Source organism: Aspergillus aculeatus, assembly GCF_001890905.1.
Source record: "Aspergillus aculeatus ATCC 16872 unplaced genomic scaffold ASPACscaffold_8, whole genome shotgun sequence".
NCBI lineage: Eukaryota > Fungi > Ascomycota > Eurotiomycetes > Eurotiales > Aspergillaceae > Aspergillus > Aspergillus aculeatus.
This window is the reverse complement of record NW_017962983.1, coordinates 773649-791791: the sequence shown is the minus strand read 5'-3', so window position 1 is coordinate 791791 and position 18143 is coordinate 773649. Positions and strand designations below refer to the sequence as shown.

The 18143-nt window shown below is 54.2% G+C and overlaps 3 protein-coding genes and 1 non-coding gene across 4 annotated transcripts; all 4 read right to left on the bottom strand.

Annotated features, from left to right (window-relative positions):
* Positions 1-324: 324 nt before the first annotated feature.
* On the bottom strand, positions 325-11727 carry ASPACDRAFT_52408 (uncharacterized protein; the record flags this gene model as incomplete). Its single annotated transcript, XM_020202614.1, has 12 exons — positions 325-431; positions 591-928; positions 989-1809; positions 1843-3289; positions 4705-5187; positions 5241-5349; positions 5406-7694; positions 7866-8128; positions 9915-10555; positions 10606-11192; positions 11251-11323; positions 11668-11727. 12 exons carry the CDS (start codon positions 11725-11727, stop codon positions 325-327), a joined length of 7218 nt encoding a protein of 2405 aa, XP_020056144.1.
* Positions 9222-9312, bottom strand: ASPACDRAFT_t157. Its single transcript has one exon. It is a non-coding gene; the product is annotated as a tRNA-Phe (tRNA).
* A 1804-nt stretch (positions 11728-13531) lies between the features above and the next one.
* Positions 13532-14750, bottom strand: ASPACDRAFT_43436 (RNA-binding protein; the record flags this gene model as incomplete). Its single annotated transcript, XM_020201255.1, has 4 exons — positions 13532-13817; positions 13872-14297; positions 14352-14625; positions 14711-14750. The coding sequence occupies 4 exons, from the start codon at positions 14748-14750 to the stop codon at positions 13532-13534; spliced, it is 1026 nt and encodes a 341-aa protein (XP_020056143.1).
* A 1047-nt stretch (positions 14751-15797) lies between these two features.
* ASPACDRAFT_29205 (uncharacterized protein) lies at positions 15798-17885 on the bottom strand (the record flags this gene model as incomplete). Its single annotated transcript, XM_020199622.1, has 3 exons — positions 15798-16544; positions 16639-17396; positions 17468-17885. The coding sequence occupies 3 exons, from the start codon at positions 17883-17885 to the stop codon at positions 15798-15800; spliced, it is 1923 nt and encodes a 640-aa protein (XP_020056142.1).
* Positions 17886-18143: the final 258 nt, after the last annotated feature.

The following is an 18143-nucleotide window of genomic DNA, read 5'->3' as shown; positions in this document are numbered from 1 at the left end:
GTTGCGAGAGAGCTGTTCGCAGTTAACTTCAAAGTGAAAGAGCGGAGGTGGTTTCTCATGTCTTTCTTCGGCGTTTTCTGCTTTTCGCGTTGTTGATATGGAGATTGAAGGGGAGGTGAGATCTCTGAAAACATGATGAAAACGATTTCCTTCCACGCCTTGACTACTTTTTCTGCCTGCATGGTTTGTTTTCCTGCTACTAGCACAAGCATACGAAATAAGTGCTCACTTGCCTACTTGTCTCTCTTCTTCCTCTAATCACATAAAATCCATCATTCATTCGAAGAAACTAAGGCTCCAAACCAACAACTCAATAAGACCCACCTATCCCAAAACACAAACACCCGCCATGCCAAATCCCATCATCAAAGCAATAACCACGGAAGAAGCAGTGAAGAAAAGTGTGGGGAAATCATGTTGTACCAGACAAGCTCAACCAAACAGAATTCAACCAGACAAAGCTCAGAAACTCATCATCTCCAGACGCCCATCATGCAGTCGCCCATCATGCAGTCGCCCATCATGCAGTCGTCCATCCAGATCGCCATGACCCATCCCATGCCCGCCCAGATCTTTCATGTACTCGTCACTGTCGGCGCGGGCCACAATCGCCGGCCGGATCTTCGTGCCCACGAACCCCCGCCGGTCGCGGCCGGTGCGCCCCCGGCCCAGCCAGTTGTGCTTCAGATCCTTGCCGAGCGTCTCGACCTGCTCCTGGGCCTTGTCGCCGGTCTGCACGCTGGCCAGGACGCTGACGCACTGCAGCATGCGGCCGACGGTCTCGGTGATGATATGCGAGGTGTCGGCTGCCGCGTTGGCCCGGTGGATGATGCTCGGGCGCTGGGGCGGCGAGGAGAGAGACTGGAAGATCAGCTGGTCGGGATTGGAGGAGGTGTTGGAGGCGGCGCGGCTGCGACTGCTGCTGCTGCTGTTGTTGTTGTTGTTGTTGTTGTTGTTGTTGTTAATGTTGCTGTTGTGGCCGAGCAACGAGTCGGAGGAGTAGCTCCCCGACTGGGCGTTGAGGAGTGTCGAGGACTGGGAGCTGTAGCTGCCAAAGCCGGCGCCGGCACCGCCGCCGTCAAGCGAGGCAGCGGTGGGAGGCCGTCCGCCACTGGTGGAACTGCTCTTGGTGGTGACGCTGAGCGCCGCCGTGCCGAGCTTGATGCTGTCGAGACTCAGGCGTGAAAATGTTGACTTCAGACTTTCGTAGCGACGCAGGATGATTCGGTCGCGGAAGGCGACAAGAACCAGATTGCGCACATCCAGCTCACAGCCAGGGTACTCGGCATTGCGTGCGGACCCCCAGAATTCACTGGCTTCACGCCGATTCATCACAGACCCACAGCCTTTGATTTCCAGGTCGAGAGGCAAGAACACGGCCTGAATGAAAGGCAAGATTGTGCCGAACACGAGCATCCACACCTGCACGAGGTGCGGCACCAGCTTCTCATCCGGCACCCCGTTCAAGGTATGGTTCAGCGAAGCGAATCCGGTCTCCAGCAGTTCCCTCAGGTCGTCGACCACCGCCGCCGGAGTGCGCTTCTGCACACATCGCTGAATATGGACGAGAACCAGCTTGTTTAGATCTTCAATTGCAATGCGCACGTCCTCCCCGTCGAAGATCACCATCAGTTTCGCCTTCAGGAAGTCCCAAGCGTCCTCCGGCGTCATGTTATTCAGCCCAAACCCTTGGAGAGTCTCCCGCAAGGCAGCCTCGGCGATCAGCCCGGAGGAGCTGCCCAATGACGACGGCCCGGGGAAGACAGCCGGCGACCCTCCCGGCCCCTGTGAACTAGTTGCCCAATCCATCTGCTCCGATTCCGCCTGCGCCTGCGCCTGCGCCTGAGCCTGCGCTTGCGCTTTCTCCTCCTTCTTCTTCTCACGAAGCCCATGCAGCAGATCCAGCCCACTCACCGACTTGCCGAAGGTCGTGCTGGTGGCTCCCGGCGACGCGGGGGTGAACGAGTATAGGGACTGCGGTGCATTGGGGTCGGACGGCTTCGAATTACTCGACGCGGACGACAGCGGGAGGTTGTAGTGATCGTCGCGATCCTTCAGCTTCAGCTTCTGGCGCGACAGGAAATGGTGTTTGTGTTTCTCCTTGTCCTTGTCCTTCTCTTTCTCGCTCCCTGTCGGCCGATCCGCCGGCACGACGGTGCTCGCGGACGCATTCGACAGGTTGTACATGGACGAATTGTTCGACGGGAAGGTCTCCGCCAAGCTGGTGGTCGAAGCGCTGACGATCCGGGACAAGCCCCCACTGGGGAACCCCATCTTGCTTGGCGAGGGCAGGCCCCTTTCCTTCCCCGTCCCGTCCTTGTCGCGACTGATGCCGATGTGCTTGGGTTTCGAGAAGAGCTTCATCTTCGACTTCTCGCCCTTGTGCTTGTGTTCGCGCTCCTGGGGGATCTCGAGCCCAAGCCCGGGGGGCTGGAGCCCTGGATTTCGGGGGAATACCACGTTGGCCGCTGTCGTGGCAGCATGGGCGTGTCCAGCCGCGGTGCTGGTGCTGCCGCTGCCATTTGTGTAGGATGGCTGCCCGGCTGATGCGCCAGTCGCGCTGGCTGCTGTCGACCCGGGGGGTGGGGGAGGCGGGGGAGGGGGCGAGATGCTGCCGCCGCGTCGGGAACGGGAGCCGTCTTCGGAGACCCCTCGTACGGTCGCGGGTCGTTTCACGGGATGTTGGAGGTTGTTAGGTTGTTGGTGTTGTTTTTGAGGATGTTGTTGATGTTGGTGCGACTGTTGTTGCTGTTGCTGTTGCTGCTGTTGCTGCTGCTGCTGCTGCTGTTGTTGAAGCATGGCCGTCTGGGCCGCGATACGAGAAGCTGACAAAGAGGCCTCGGTCGAAGAAGCGGTAGGGAGCGATGGTTCAAAGAAACCCTGGGAGTGGTGACGAGAGCGTCGCTGCAGCTCAGCCGGGACGACCCGTCCCGAGGGCTTTCGACTCAGGATATCATTATGCGGCATGAAGGAGACGGGGGATCGCGCAGATGAGGTGGTGTTGGTAGTAGTGGTAGTAGAGGCAGTAGAAGCGGAGGTGAGATTGGCGGTGTTGAGCGAGGAGATACGCGGTGGCCGCGGCGAGGCAGAGGCAGAGGCAGAGGCAGTGCCAGTAGTAGGCGCAGGCGCAGGCGGCAGCGGGAAATTGGATTGCTGAGGCGAGATGGTGGTCACATTGGAGGTCATCGACGAGGCATCACTTCCAGAGGAGCCAGGACGGTTGTAGAAAGTGTAGGAATAAGAATCATCAAAGGAACGTCGAGGAAGAGGGGGGATGGGAGGGGGAGGACTCTGAGAAGCAGGAGGGGGAGGAATCGGAGACCGCGTCCCTCGCTCTGGAGAAACCGGCGAGCGCAACATTGTTGAGTGAGTGAGGGAGGGAGTGAGTGAGTGTACAGTACCACTACTACCTTGACTCCATGATTTGATAATAAGAGAAAGTAAGAAGGAATGAAGGTCTGGAGTTAATCAATCGAATGCAGAATTGGATTTCTGCCCCAGTCTCGTTTTGCCTGGAGAGAAGATCAGCAACCATTGAACCATTGATCAAATTGATTGATTGATCAATACCGGCTGTCGATCTCCTCCTGAAACCTGAACCCTCCCTTCCTTTTCCTTCCCTTCCAGGTCCAGTTTTCCCCCACTTTTACCGCTTTTACTCACCCTCATTCCCTCAGCTCTCCTATCTTTTTCTCCAACACCCTCCTTCTCTCTCCCAGACGAAAACTACATCACCACGCCCTTCTTCCCTCACCCTCATCCACCCAACCTCAAAAATCCAGAACCCAATCCTTCAAAAATAAAACCCGAAAAATCCAAAACCATGTCCTCAACAACCCCCACCACGCCCACGAAGCTCCAAGCAATCTACACAGCCCCCCGCCAACAATCCCGAACCTTCACGCAACCCATCGCCGCCCCTCTCCCTGCTACCTCCCCATCGGCCTCCTCAGTCGATCCCGCCCACATCCAAACCAAAATAACCTACCTCGCTGAACTCCGCAAACAGGTCCCGGCCCTGCAAAACGAGATCAACATCTTTCTGACGGAGAAGATGGAAGAGGACAAGAAGGCCGCCGACGGCCAACTATCCGAGAAGGAAGCCCAGGAGGAAGCCAATTACGGCGAGGAGGTTGTGGATGAGGAGGAGGATGCTTGAGGATTCCAACCCAGCAGCAGGTCGAACGCGAGAACTACAGGAGTTTTTCCCCGCGGGAGAAAGAAAGGGCTCATCTACAATGCGCCGCTGAACTACGCTATCGACAAATTAGGGTTTACTTCGATGTGACCGTGAACGTGAATACATGATGATGATGATGATGATGATGATGATGAGATTGACACTTTCAGGGAGGTTTCAGGGAGGCTATGACATGATATGATTCGAAAACGAAAGATGCAAAATATGAAAGAGATCGCTATCCCCCCGGGTATCATCGTGCAGGAAGCGTCCGCCCCACTCCAAAATGGCAAATATGTGAACAAGGAGATCACGAAGAAAAACAAAGGCAGATGAAAAGACGGGACGCAAATATACGATACCACAAGAAACAAGACCATAGCTTCTATTTACAACGACCTCGACATCAACAACATCATGAAAGTGACCGCTTGCGGTTGGCGCAACCCAGATGGACAACGGTATTACTGCGGCACAAGTCAGCAAACAACTTTTAAAAAAAAAGGGGGAAGAAAATGACGTACTCTGGATACACGTTGATCACACTGCCCCCGATCCGCTTGTGGCAGATCCCGCACACCCTCTCTTCGGTGATGGTGACATGTCTGGATCTCGACCGCTTGGGATCCGTCCCCTCCCCCACCAGCAGCTGCGCTTGGGTCTTTATGTTCTCGGCTTTCTGCAGGCTCGCCACGATCCGGCTTTCGTTGAGGATCGAGTTGGCGGCGCGCATGCGACCCTTGAAGTAAAAGTCGAGCTCCTTCACCGGGAGGGTTTCGGGGATCAGGTCCAGCGCGGCCCCGGGGGGCAGGCGGGACCCGTGCTTGGCCAGCACTTCGAGCGCTGGCCCATATCGTGGCTTGTATCCGTGGGGCGGGGTTAGATAGAGTGCTAGGAGAGTCAAATAGATCGACGGCTTGTCTTCTTCGTAAGCCAGCAGAGCCACACAAGGCCCGCCTTCTTCGGTAGACGCTATATCGTCCTGTTTGTGGAGATGGTTGCAGTATCTGTGAGAAAGTTAGCCGTGGGGATGATTCACTCCATCGCAGTGATTACCTACTCCTCAGCCTTGGCATAGTCCTCCAGCTTGAACACGTAGATCTCCAGCGCCTGCTTGTGTTGCCCCATCTTGCTGAACACGATTGCTCGCGCTTCGAACAATTCCGGATCTAGGGAAAGGCAAGTCAGCGGATGAAGATGGTGAGAGACAAGAAAACAGACATACCGTCGCGGTCCAGGCGGTTCAGAATCTTGGCCGGAGAGTACTGCGTGCTCGACCTGAGCATGGTGAGGAACTTGGTTCGCCACGCGACGTGGTCGTCTTCGCTAGCGAATTCCCACTCCTTGTTTCTGTACTTCTTCAGACGGTCCAGGTAGAGATTGAGCAGCTGCTGATGTAGATCCGGCGACATGTCGTTCAGCTCGCCGATGACATGTTCCAGGTATCGCACGGCCAGATTGACATCGATGGCCCGCAGGAAGTCCAGCACGCGATGCCGGGGGAGGGTCTCTGCGTTCTCCGTGTCCGCCAGGAAGATCTCCATGCCCAATTCGGGGTCCTCACGCAGCGGCCATTCTGCGAACTCGAGGATGAGGTCGATCCGGTCCGGCGGGAGATTCTGCAGGTAGACGACCGTCCTCTTGGGACCGTGCAGCTGCGGCGCGGACTCCTCTTCCTCCTCCGCCTGACCGAACCGCTGCAGAAGCTCCAGCGCCTGTCGGTGCAGTCTCTTGCCGTACAGGAAATCGATCAGGTCGTTGTGCCGACCGGTCTCCTCGAGCCTCTCCATGACCACGTCCGGGTCGCAGAAGTTCGCGATCCGGAAGAGAGACCCCGCCAGAGCAGGGATCGCATACATGTACGCCCGGAAGAGGGTTGTGTCGACGAGTTTGGCCTTCTCGCGAATCTTCTCCCCGAACTCGGGATCCTCGATATCCTTCGTGCTGGTCTCGAGCAATTTCATCACGGAATCAGTCAGTTCGTCTGTGGCCGCGTCCGCGGGCAGATCGAACACCTTCAGTGACCCATCGGGGTTGAGGAAGCGCTGAAACCGCCGACGGACATCGGCCAGGTACCTCTGCAGCTCACGAACCGCCAGCTTGAGATCATTGCCTTCGAGGGCCTTGTCGGGCTTGGCGTCTTCGGTCATCCTCGTCCGGATACTGGCCGCATCGTCGAATGTCTCCGTCTTGGACCGCAGCAGCGACATGACCGACGGGGCGTGCGAGAGCGTCTTGGCCGTGGCCGCAACAGCAGCCTCCGCCGTGTGATTGCCATCCACCTGCTTCTGGTTGTCGGGGGTCTTGGACGGGCTCTCGGTGGCGCTGTCTTCGGATTCCTCCTGCTCCTCGGGGACCGACGATAGCTCTCCCGCCACGATCTTGGGATAGAGCCTGATCACCGTTTCCGGTGGCGCAGAGATCTCGGTGAATATATCCATCGCGTCCGCATACTTCCGGAGTCGAAACAGCCCTTCCGCTTTCTCGAGCTTAATCGCACGTAGCCGGCCCTGCTTATCCCTCAAGAGCGCATCCTCCAGCATACTTGTCAGACTCACGGCCTCGTCCAGGAAGCCCTTCTCCACCAGCGAGTCAATCTGAGTATCGTAGCTCAGCGCTTCCATGCGCCAGATCGTGCGCTCGCTCGCCACCAGGAACCCCTTGCCCGCATGGGCCAAGCTGATCGTGGGCTGGGGGATATGTAGGATATTGGCGGAGGGCAGTGGAACCGACTGGAGTAGCGACAGCGTCTCCGGGTTGCGCACCTCCAGCACCCCTTTGGACGCGTCATGCAGGGCGAGCAGAAACGGATACGAGTACCCGATATCCGCCGGCGCATGGCTCCAGGGGATCTGGCGCCTCCCCAGCGACGCGCCATTGATATCGATGAACTGGGTATTGATATCCTTCGCCAACAGCACCTGGCCCTCGGACAACCTCGTCGCCAGAGGCTTGGGGGCCGACCCGCCAATGCCGATATAACTCATACTGGCGACCCCGACCCCCGTCAACCGGCCGGTTTCCTGGCCACCCAGCCCGCCGATACTCCCGGGGCCGACCAAGTCCGTCACGCTGGCCGTCTCGATATCGACCATCACAAAGCTGGACCCCAGCCCGGCCACCAACCTCGTCCCGGACACCCACGTCAGCGTCTTGATGCCACTGACCAGCGTCATCTCCACCACCTCGCCCTCGACCTCCATATCGCGCCACACCCACAGCAAGACCTTGCGCTTCACCGCCACCGCCAGCCGCGACACGATCGACGGCACCCCGGTCTCGGGATCATTGACGATATTCGACGTCACCGCAAAGGTCGACGCCCCCTTCGTGCGAGTCATCTGCTCCTGCAGCGCATACGTCTGCAGATCATGGATCGAGACATACCCGCCCGACAACGAGACCAACAACTTGGCCTCCTTGATCAGGGCCAACTGCTCCACCTTGTACCGGGAGAACTTCTCGACCTCGCGCAAAAGATCCGTCTGTTTCGATTTGACCGGCACATGTGGTGCTGGTGCTGTGGCTGGTGCTGTGGCAGCATTCGCATTCGCATGATCTGCAGCACTGGCCGCTGGATTCGCATTCTCCGCTCCACCACCACCACCACCACCACCACCACCACCACCACCACCATCAGCATTACGAGCCAGTCCCGCCGCCGCCGCCGCCGCCGTCTTCGTACCAACACCCCCATTAACATTATTCCCAAGCGCCTCACCATCACCATTATTCCCATGTGTATCATCCTGATGACCGTTCATGCCCTCATCACCATCCGCAGCCTCCTTCTCCACCTCATTCACCCGATACACCCGTAAACTCCCATTATTCAATCCCACGAGCACCCGGTCCCCGTACGTGAGAACGGACTCGATGCGCGACCGATCGCGCGGTTTGAACTCGACGAGCGGTCGAGCGGTGAAGGCGGATAACATGGTTCGGGCCCTAGGTTCCTTCGGACCCCCTTTGGGAGAAAAAACCGTCCGAGGGGTCGTCGGGTTTCAGGGTGTTGGTGAAGGGATGGAGGGGGAGTTCGGGCGCCGAAAAATCACAAAAGGCAAGGTGAGTAAAAGCTCAAAGGGGGAGCTGTGGGCGGGTTCGCGTTATTGAGTTGTCGCCTGAGGGTAGTAAGGGTTTGCGGTGTGAACGTCGAGGCGAGTCGAGTCGGGGGTTGACGGTGGTTTCTCGGGGTAAGTAAGGTACTGTATGTGTTGCGCGGGATGAGGCTCGAGTTTGTGTAGCACCCGTCTCTATTTTATTTTATTTTTTTCTATCTTGCTTTCGAGCCGGGAGGAGGTAGAGGCATGTCCGGTGCTTCTCGGTGGAGTTTTGAGGGCGAAAGAGGGAGGAGGGGGAGTGGAATCAACGGGCCGAGGTGATCACAGCCATGATATGTTGAGGTGGTTGTTAGATTAAGGGTTGCTGTGTGTGTGTGTGTGTGGTAGGAGATAAGATGGGGAGTCGCTTGTTGCTGAGGACAGCCCTCAATGAGCAGTGCTATAGTATAAGATAGTGTGTGAATCGTGTTGTGCAGGGAGTAAATGATTAAACAAGAGAGAGGTTCGGTTCTATAAGTGAAGCTGCCCGGCCGCAATCCATCCGGACCTGCCAAGCCCACTACGGCGAGCTACAGCTGCCATTGGATGAAAGCACCCAAAGCCATCCATGATGTCTTGAGCTTGACGCAGCAGGTCTCTTATACATATCTTGATGCAATTGGAGCTGTGCTAATCCAGACCTAACTCAACATCTAGACACATGCCGTATATTTGACAAGAGGTCTGTCTTTAACAACACAGTTGAATGGCTCGGCGGGAGGGCTGTCAATGTCGGTCCTAAGGTATCTATCTAACTTATCGCTTCCGTCATCGACGGCCTGAGGCTTTATCTACCGCTCACCGCTGGCCATCATCACCTCCGGCCGGGCTTGAGCTTGTCCGCCCATTGGCGCATGCTGTCCAGAAACCCACTACTAAGTACCTAGACCCACCAGGCCACGACAGAGAGAAAGAGCCAAAAGAACAGAAAAAAAAAGTATTGGGACGAGCCGGGCTTGAACCGGCCACCTTCAGATTAATGGCCGAAGTTGGTACTTCAGTCTGACGCGCTCCCAGATGCGCCATCGTCCCAGAAATGTTGAAACATGTGCTTTTTTCTTGATTGTTATAGAGCATCTGAAGATTTACACTAGACTTTAACACTACCTGTTCAATTCCAGATGCGTCACTGCTCCAATTGGTAACATTTTGTCCTGCGAGCAAGTCTTGAACAGAAACGAGGTAAAGTCAACCTTAGGATGAAGAGACACGTGCAAGAGATTGAAAAGATTGATCTTATTGCTTCTGCGTTTGGCATTAATCACAGCCAAGCTACCTAATAGCCCCACGCCGTAACCTTCGGGTATCGCCACGACAGATGAACGTTGTTGGCAACAAAAAGTCCACAAGGGTTGCAACCAATGTGAAGAAGAGGTGCAGACCCAACCCTACCTCCTTTAACCAGGGCCCCAAATCTCTCTGGAAACAAATGGAAGAAGAGTCACACGAGAGGAATGAAAAAGCAATTATGTAAAACTGTACAATAAGAATGTTTGGTAAAGACTGGCAGGAATCAATCAACCCAAGTTATGCCCAACCAGCATGCATGTTTTCAATAAGCGCCCCGATATGTGCAGATGAAGAGTAAACTAAGTCTCGTTAATTCTATTTCGTGCCTTGTAAAATATGCTCACGCCTTGGTTTCCGTGGAGTATTCCTGGTGCTTGGCCGACGTGCCCTTAGCACGCCAGGTCGACACGGCAGGAATATCAGCCTTGAACCGTTGTTCCTCCGTACCATATGCACGCGGCGTAAGTTTGATAAGTGTGTGGAGGGGGACCTCCATCCAGGGACTTTGCTCCTGGGGTGTGTTGAGGAAGTAGGCGTAGATGCAGCGCAACACAGCCTGGTGCGTCACAATGATCACGTTCTCACTGCGCTCCAACTCCATGATAATAGGCTCCAAGCGAATGACTACATCGCGGTACGATTCGCCACCCCGGTAGCGGTAGTTGTACTTGTCTTCGTCGCGGGCGGCAAAATCCTCGGGGTACTTCTCGGCAATCTGCTCGTAGGTCAATCCGTCACAGACTCCCGAGTCCAGTTCATCCAATGCCTTCCACTCCAGTTTCTCGAAGCCAGTTTCCGCAGCCAGGTGACGTGCTGTCTGGATGGTGCGTTTTAACGTGGATGTCCAGATCACAATCTTCGTGTTGGGCGGTACACCGGACTTCTTCAGTAGACCAGGTAGAGCTTTGGCATAAGCCTCTCCACGTTCAGAGATGTTAGAGTCGCCTCCAATCTTTCCAGTCAAGTTGTACTCCGACTCTCCGTGCTAGAAGGTGATGAGTACAGGTGTGTAGATGCACGCATGGTCAGACTTACGCGAGATAACCAGATCGAGCGAGGCTTGATATGGAGATTCTGGATGTAGTAGACCAGTCGACTGGACAAATAGTCCTTGATCTGGTTAATGATGACGGTGGAGCCAACGTTGATGAGTTTTACGTAGGTGTAGCTCTTCTCGCCGTCATCAATGGTCTCGTAGACTTTCTCGTAGTTGCGGATCCGCTCGCGGAAATCCCGGGCAGCAACCTCCGGGTCCTGCCCCTTGTAGTCCGGCGAGGTCGTCTTGACCTCGAGGATGTTGTTCATAATCAAGTCCTCTTCGTCACATATCGACTCGACGTACAACGTCTCGATATTAGCTTCCCGGCAGCGCTCATTGATCCAGCGGCGGCGCTCTTTCGTCGAATTCGTCGCATCGAGGATCGCGACCAATCCCTTGCCAGCATCGAACCACTGAATCATATCTGTGATGGCAGCATCGGCCGCGGCACGGCGCATCTTCTCGCCCTCCTCGTTGTGGGGGTCAAAGAACGTGGCGCTTGGCTGCGGTGTGCCCTGTCGGCGATAGGTACCGACATTGAACACGCGTGCAGGAATACCAACCCAAGCGAGATATCTCATAGCTGGTCATGATGTCAGTTATTTTCACACCGGACATGGGAACTTGATTACTCAACGCACCTTTGCCCGCTATGAGACTCTTGCCTCTAGCTGGGAGGCCAACCATGACCACACATATTTTCGACTCATCTGACTATCAATAGGCAAATAAGCATCCAAGGCAAGACACAGAAAATCGCAGACGACGCCATGTTTAAGAATTGTGTGGCAGAAAATAGCAATGGGGTGGGTGCGAGCTGCGACAACCCGCCCGGAACTCAGCATTATGTCCCCAGCGGGCATTCTAAGGAGATAAGTCTTCAATAAGACAAAGCCAGCATGACACTGGCCTTGTGTCACTCAGCACAACCCAGACACATTGCGACGTCGTTTGCAAGCTCCAAAAGAAAAAGCAGAGGAAAAGATATATTAAAGGTTGCGACCAATCAAGGCACGTGCAATGCAAACACCCGACGAACAAAAAGCATGGCAACTTACGCTGGCGAAGTAGTGAGTCTTGCCGTGGCCATTGTCTCGACGAATTAAACCCGACGACATGATTCCAATTGACTATTGAACCTGAAGTATTGTGCAAGCAAACGGAGGGAAAAGAATCCAAGACCTCGGCCACCAGGGATGTCCGGTCGCGGACAAAAGGAGCAGGAGGACTAAGGGCGTGAGAGAAAAGAAACCGCTCGTGTGAGAGAGAGAGAGTGTGTGTAACTCTGTAGTACTCCGTATATAGAAACCTTTTTTTTTCTTGGCTTGACTTGTAGATGTGCTGTTGGAAGTTGTCGCTAACCACTAAGAAGCGGACAGGTCCGGCTGTCTCACGAGGGGGGATCTTTGGTAGGGAAGAGGATAGCAGTGGTGAGTACGGAGTGTAGAAGCAAGAGTAGTAAATTGATCAACAGATGACTCTGGTTGGATGGGCATTGAAACCCAACGGGGGGCGCGGTCGATGCGGTGAAGAGAGTTGAAAGAAGACAGTCAGTCGCAAAGTGTGAGGAAGAGCACAGACGTCATGCCGCGGGGCAGTTGCCGGCGACGCTGTGGGTTGGTTATTAGTGATTGTCTAGGCAATGATGATTCAATAGTAGGTCAGTAGTTGTAAGAATAGGAGGTAGACCCTGTTCTGAGTTTCCTCCACGCAAGATGATGAACTTTTTGGTGCAGAGGTGCGCTTGAAGCAGCTGAGCCCTCCAGATTGTATGGTAAAAGTAAGAAAAAAAAATATTATATATAATAATGAGAAATAAAAGTAATCACGACCGGCGCACTTGACTTTTGACTAGACCACTGTAAGTTACGATAAATGATTTCCGTCTCCCTCCCCGGCCGGTCCCCTTTTCCCCGGTCGGATTGTCCAATCGGCCCGCACGTGACCCCATTGCGTTTTCGTGTCGGGTAAAATCGTAACCGTCTGTTGCAAATGGGCTCAGTGGGCTCAGTGAATTACCCGACTAGGACAAAAGTGACTCACGGTCGCCTGACTTGCGCGGTTTTTCTTCGCCAATTTCGAGGCATTTGAGGCGTGAAGTTGCAGGTCTGGCCATCATGCCTCGCCTCATGTCTGCCGATCGGGATTTCGTCCCTTGCATTGCCTGCTGGTGGGACTGGGGATGACAGCCTGGAGCGCCAATTGTCCATCGGTCCCCCTGCCTATCGTCCCATTCCTACAGTATTGATCCCCACGCGTCCGGCGACGGAGGATTATGAACCTACATGTACTGAGGACGGTAGATCCATACCATCGATCTGGGCTTCAGGAAGAACGAAGATCATGGATTTATCCGCTAGTCAAATCACTAGCTAAAGAGCAAATACTCGTACAAGAAAGGGAACCTGGCCGGTAATATTCCTTAGATTAAGCTAATCTCAGCCCTAAAAATAACTCCGTTTTGGTCGACTCTATCGTCATTAGATCTGGGAAACCTTCCCGTTTTTAGAATTTTGGTGCCTTTTCTGTGCCTCGGATCTGCACCAGGATTTGGGGAGCCTCAAAAGACGGAAAACCAATACCCCTCAACAGAGGTGCTCCCAAGGGAGCGATAACGTCGAGGGGGAAGCGCGGCTTTCTTCCAGCGACGGTGGCTGTGGTTTTGTGGTTTTCTTCTTTTGATCGGCTGCCCCCTAGCCATGGGTTGAGGATCAGACGTAGTAGAACGAGGCAGAGAATGGAGGTCATGAATCTCTTGTGGGAGAGTGTCGGGGTGAGAAAAAAAATCACCCCTCCCGTTTTATGTTTTGTCGTAACAAACGTCAAGCATGTACTTTTGGCTTTAAGAGGGTATGCAGGAACTTTTCTTTTTCGTGTCGTGAGAAGGGTTGGCCGAATCAGCCGTATAGCTGGGAAGCACAACTATACGCCGACCGCAACCTCAGCAACAGCATTGGCATCGCCAAGAGCAGGGACTGCTGCATCATCCCGGCTAGACGGCCACTTGGGACGTCTCTCCTGGGTGTTGGTTTCGCCACGAGCTCTCTGGACCCGCAGCATGGAGCCCCAGGGACCCTCCTGGCGGTGCAGAGCGCCCATGGCGTTCTCAGCCTCATCGACGCTGTCGAAATCGACAAAGAGGTAGTAGTGGTCACCGGGCTCGAACCGCTTGGCGGGGTGAGGGGCGAACTGCTTGCTGACGTTCTCACTATCAGGCGACGTTAGCTTCGTATGGCATCAAATGCCGCCGGGCTAGCCTTACACATTGTATCCCTTGAAGAAGTTACGGATGTTGATGTTGAGAGCGTCCTGATCGGTCAACTTGGGGAGACCACCGACGTAGAGACGGCGGCTGGCATCGTTGTTGACGGGTCGGGCGGGAGAAGAGGGAGTATCATCGTTGCCACGGCGCCACCGGTCAGCGCTGAAAGGCGAGCTTCTCACATCACGAGGAGAGCCATCCACGCGCGGTTGCTGCTGCTGCTGCTGCTGCTGCTGTTGCTGCTGCTGGGACCGCTCACTGGCGGACTTCACAACACCCGGCTTGATCTTGACTGGACGGCCAAGCATGTCCCGGCCATCCAACTCAACCATGGCCCGCTCGGCCAGTTCCTTCGTCTCCAGATCAACAAAGCAGTATGAGGGGTTGCGGCCCGTGAAGGGGTCAATGGCGATATCGATACGCTCGCTAGGAAGCACTCAGTTTGGGGGCTCATCAACAGATAAGAGTCGTTTCGCATACATTTGGAACTCGGCAGCGGTAAAGAGTGCTTGCACATCCTCCGACTTGGCCGTGTAGGGCATGTTACCCACGTAGAGACGGCGACCCTCAGAGATAGCCTGCGGCACGTGTGCGCTGGGTCTGCTGAAAGCGAGTCTCGAGGTGCTGGTCTTGGGGCCCGGGGACCCGGCGCTCTGCGCACTCGGGCTCTCCTCGCCCTTCAGGCGCCAGTTGGGAGAATGAAAAGCACGGCCGGTGGTTCTGACTCCATTTTGGTAGAAGTTTTTTTGGGGGGCTAGACACTTGTTAGTGACGGGTGCTTCAAGAAATTGTGCTGATCGCAGCCCCTAGAGGAGCCCGAATGCAAATCGCCTACACACTTTGTTGCTGGGGGACGGGGCTTTCAGGAGTGTCGGCCATTATGACAGAGATTTTCGGAGACTCGAACAAAGTCAGGATCGGTAGTGACAGGGTATAAGAATCGGTAGCCTATGCGATGAACGACAAATTAGCATGGTATAGTCGCATGACTGCCGTAAATACACGAATTTCCTAAATTGACAAGAGACGATCAGGGCAGATTGGAAGAAAATCATACCTTTTTGTTTCCGGCTAATACTCCACGCGGTTGAAATGAATGTCGAACAAAAGGACTAAACACTCCAGATCTCCGATCTTCTCAGACAGATCAAAATCTCCGAGGGACAAAAGGCAAGCGACAGAAAAACAACACAGAAACGCTCTGCTGCTGAAGCCTGCGTCAAAAAATTAATCTGGGGCGAGGCCAAACCGGAAGCAAACATCGCAAACACCGCAAAACCACCGCGGCCCGAGAGGTTTCACTGCCGGTTGTGATTGGCTGGTTAGCGAACCAAACGCGTATATAAAGACGCGGCGGGCCTCAAATTTTCATTCCAATTTTCTGTTTCTCTTCTATCTGTTGTACGCCTCGTTTGCTCAACAAGATATGGGTTCATTGGCAGTTGGCTTCGAATGCTTGTTTCGAAGATCCAGCGTGCTCTACAACCTGCGAACAGCTCAGCTATGAGAATAATGTCTTGCTCTGGCTAAGCAAATTTCGCATTGACTTCGTCCTTTGCAGATATCCCTAGCATCTTTGCCCTTGCATATGTCACCATTCCTATGTGTTCACTTCAATGATGAAGCAAGATTCACACAGACCTGTTCCGAGTTATTATACATGCGGATCAACAATCGTACCAACTGCTGTCTGACAAAGTGAACACTACCCCTACCCTTGCCCGTTTCTTGCCTCCGTTCCTCCATATTAGAAGAATGAAAATCGCTCACTTGGCTCACTTGAGATCAATCTTTTCTCGGCCCTCAGTAGAGACTCAAAGTATGAAGTAGGGTTAGCTAGAGGGCTCCCTGTACTGTACACAAGACCCTGCTACTCCTGCCACTACACATCAACGATACGGGAATCGAATTGCACGACGGCTAGTGTCAAGCATGATCGTACCCCGTATCGGTCACCGCATCGTCATCCTCTCTCTCGTACAGGATCTGAGGACGAACGTTCTGACGGAGGATGTATCTCCTGATGAAGTAGGGGATCTGACGTAGCCCATACTTGGCGTGGAAGCGTGTGGGAACCCCAAACACTTGATCCAATTCTTCGAGCGTCTTTCCTTTGGTTTCGGGCATGAACAGAAGTATCAGAAACCATCCGACTATACACCAACCGCCGTACCAGCTGAACGCTCCCTGCGGCGTGAATGCATGTCGAAGGGAAGGCCAAGTAATGGCGAGCGTGAAGTTGAACAACCATGTCGTCGAGGTGGCTAAAGCCATGCCGTAGGACCGCACGTAAAGTGGATAGGCCTCGGCCGAGTATGTGAACGGCACTGGTCCCTCGCCAAACGAATATACAACACCGAAGAGGTAAGTGCCTAAAGCGACACACCCCATGCGGGCAGAAGTGTCTTCGGGTATCCAGAAGCTGAAGCCGGTGAAGAACATCGACAGAGCCATCATGGGAAAGGTGGTTAGGAGAAGATTGCGACGGCCAAACGTGTCGATTTTCCAAATGGCGGGTAGGGCAAAGAGAAAATTGATCATTCCCCACCCGAAGGATGCTGCCAGTGCTTTGCGCTGATTTGCGACTGTCAGCATGTTTGCCGGCCCTGTGGACTGCAGGAAAATCTCAGATGAATAGTATGCGATAACATTCACGCCTAAAAGTTCATCAGTCTTCTGATTTCCAGCTGGGATCGGTCGCACAAACCGCAGAACTATGAGACATTAGCAGCTGAATCTTCATAGTGACTATTTTGGTTGAACGTACCTGTTGCATGAACATCACCAGTTCTGACGCAATCATTGCACGTCGGTTACGAGGAACACGGATGAGCTCCAGGATTTTGTTCTGGCCAAGCTTTATGCCGGCCTCGGCTTTCAGCAGTGTATGCATATAGTACAAGTCACGCGCTGCTTGGACCTTGTTGTAACGCAAGCTACACATCGACTCATACGCTTTATCGTACCGATTCCGCGACAAGTACCAACGGGGGGATTCTGGACAAGTGAAGACAAAGCAGCAAACCAGGAGAGCCGGAACCATGGCTGAAGCCATCATCAAACGCCAATTGAGGCCGACGATCCCCGAATGATCACGGATCTGGAAGAACGAAAGGTCTGCGACGTAGCCGATCATGATCCCGAATGCTGTCCACATCTGCCATTGCATTACCAAAGCACCACGAATATTAGGAGGTGCCGTCTCCGCGGCGTAGATCGGCACCGTTGCCGACTTGGGGCCTATCCCGAAGCCCAACGCAAAGCGAGCGATGAACATATGCCACCATGTGTTGACGAACCCTTGCCAGAGGCAAGTAAGCGCAGAGAAGCAGCAGGTGATGAAGATGGTCCCTCGACGGCCGAACCATGCATTAAATGGCACTGTCAGCCAGCAGCCGATGATGGCACAACACAGATATGGCGCTGAGTTGACCAGTCCAAGCAGCCAATTGGAGCGGGAGTCAGTGCCATCGATGCCGAATTGATGCTTGTAGAAGATCTGGGCGCCATTGACCACCGTCTCATCTGCAGGAGTCAAGGAGTTTCAGCCAACTTTCACTTGGAACCCTTGAACGAACAATGGAAATAGAACTTACCCATTCCTTGTACCGCAGCAGAGAGTGAACACAGAGCAATAACCCGGTACATTCTCCGTGGCTGACGCCAACGATTGGTGAATTCTTGCTTCAAGACTTCCAGCTCCTGGGGCGTCAGACCAGGAACCTCCGCGTACTTTTCCGGCCTTTGAGCTAGAATGGCGCCCATGGCGAAAACACGAATGTCTTCTTCTCCCCCAAGATGATGCTCAATGGCGAAATTGATTCCTCGCCTGCGCAGCTCTTCTTGAGTTTGACCAGCAAGAGGATTGGCCAGCTTTGCATTGATGTTACGCCGAGCACGCTCCGCAACGGTGCCGAGCGAGCGTTGGAGAGCAGTGTTGCCATCAGTCTCCTGACGGTTGAGAGCAGATGCCCCAACGACAGGAGGCTCTTCTTTGCCGAAATAACCCTTCATCTGCGCGTGTTGGAGTCTCGTTTGCGCTGGTGGTGGTGCTTTGACGAGGAGCTAATGAAGGAATGCGAGACGACTAGGAAGAGGTTTATGTTAGTAGGACTGTCAACACATCAAGTCTATGGCTGGAAGTGAATGACGATCGATCCTTGGTATTTGCACTCCTACTGGACCAGACTGTCTATTCCACACCATGTATCCGACAACAAAGAGAAGTAGCCTTCATAAAGAAGTTGAAGTCGAGACATATGGATGGGAGAT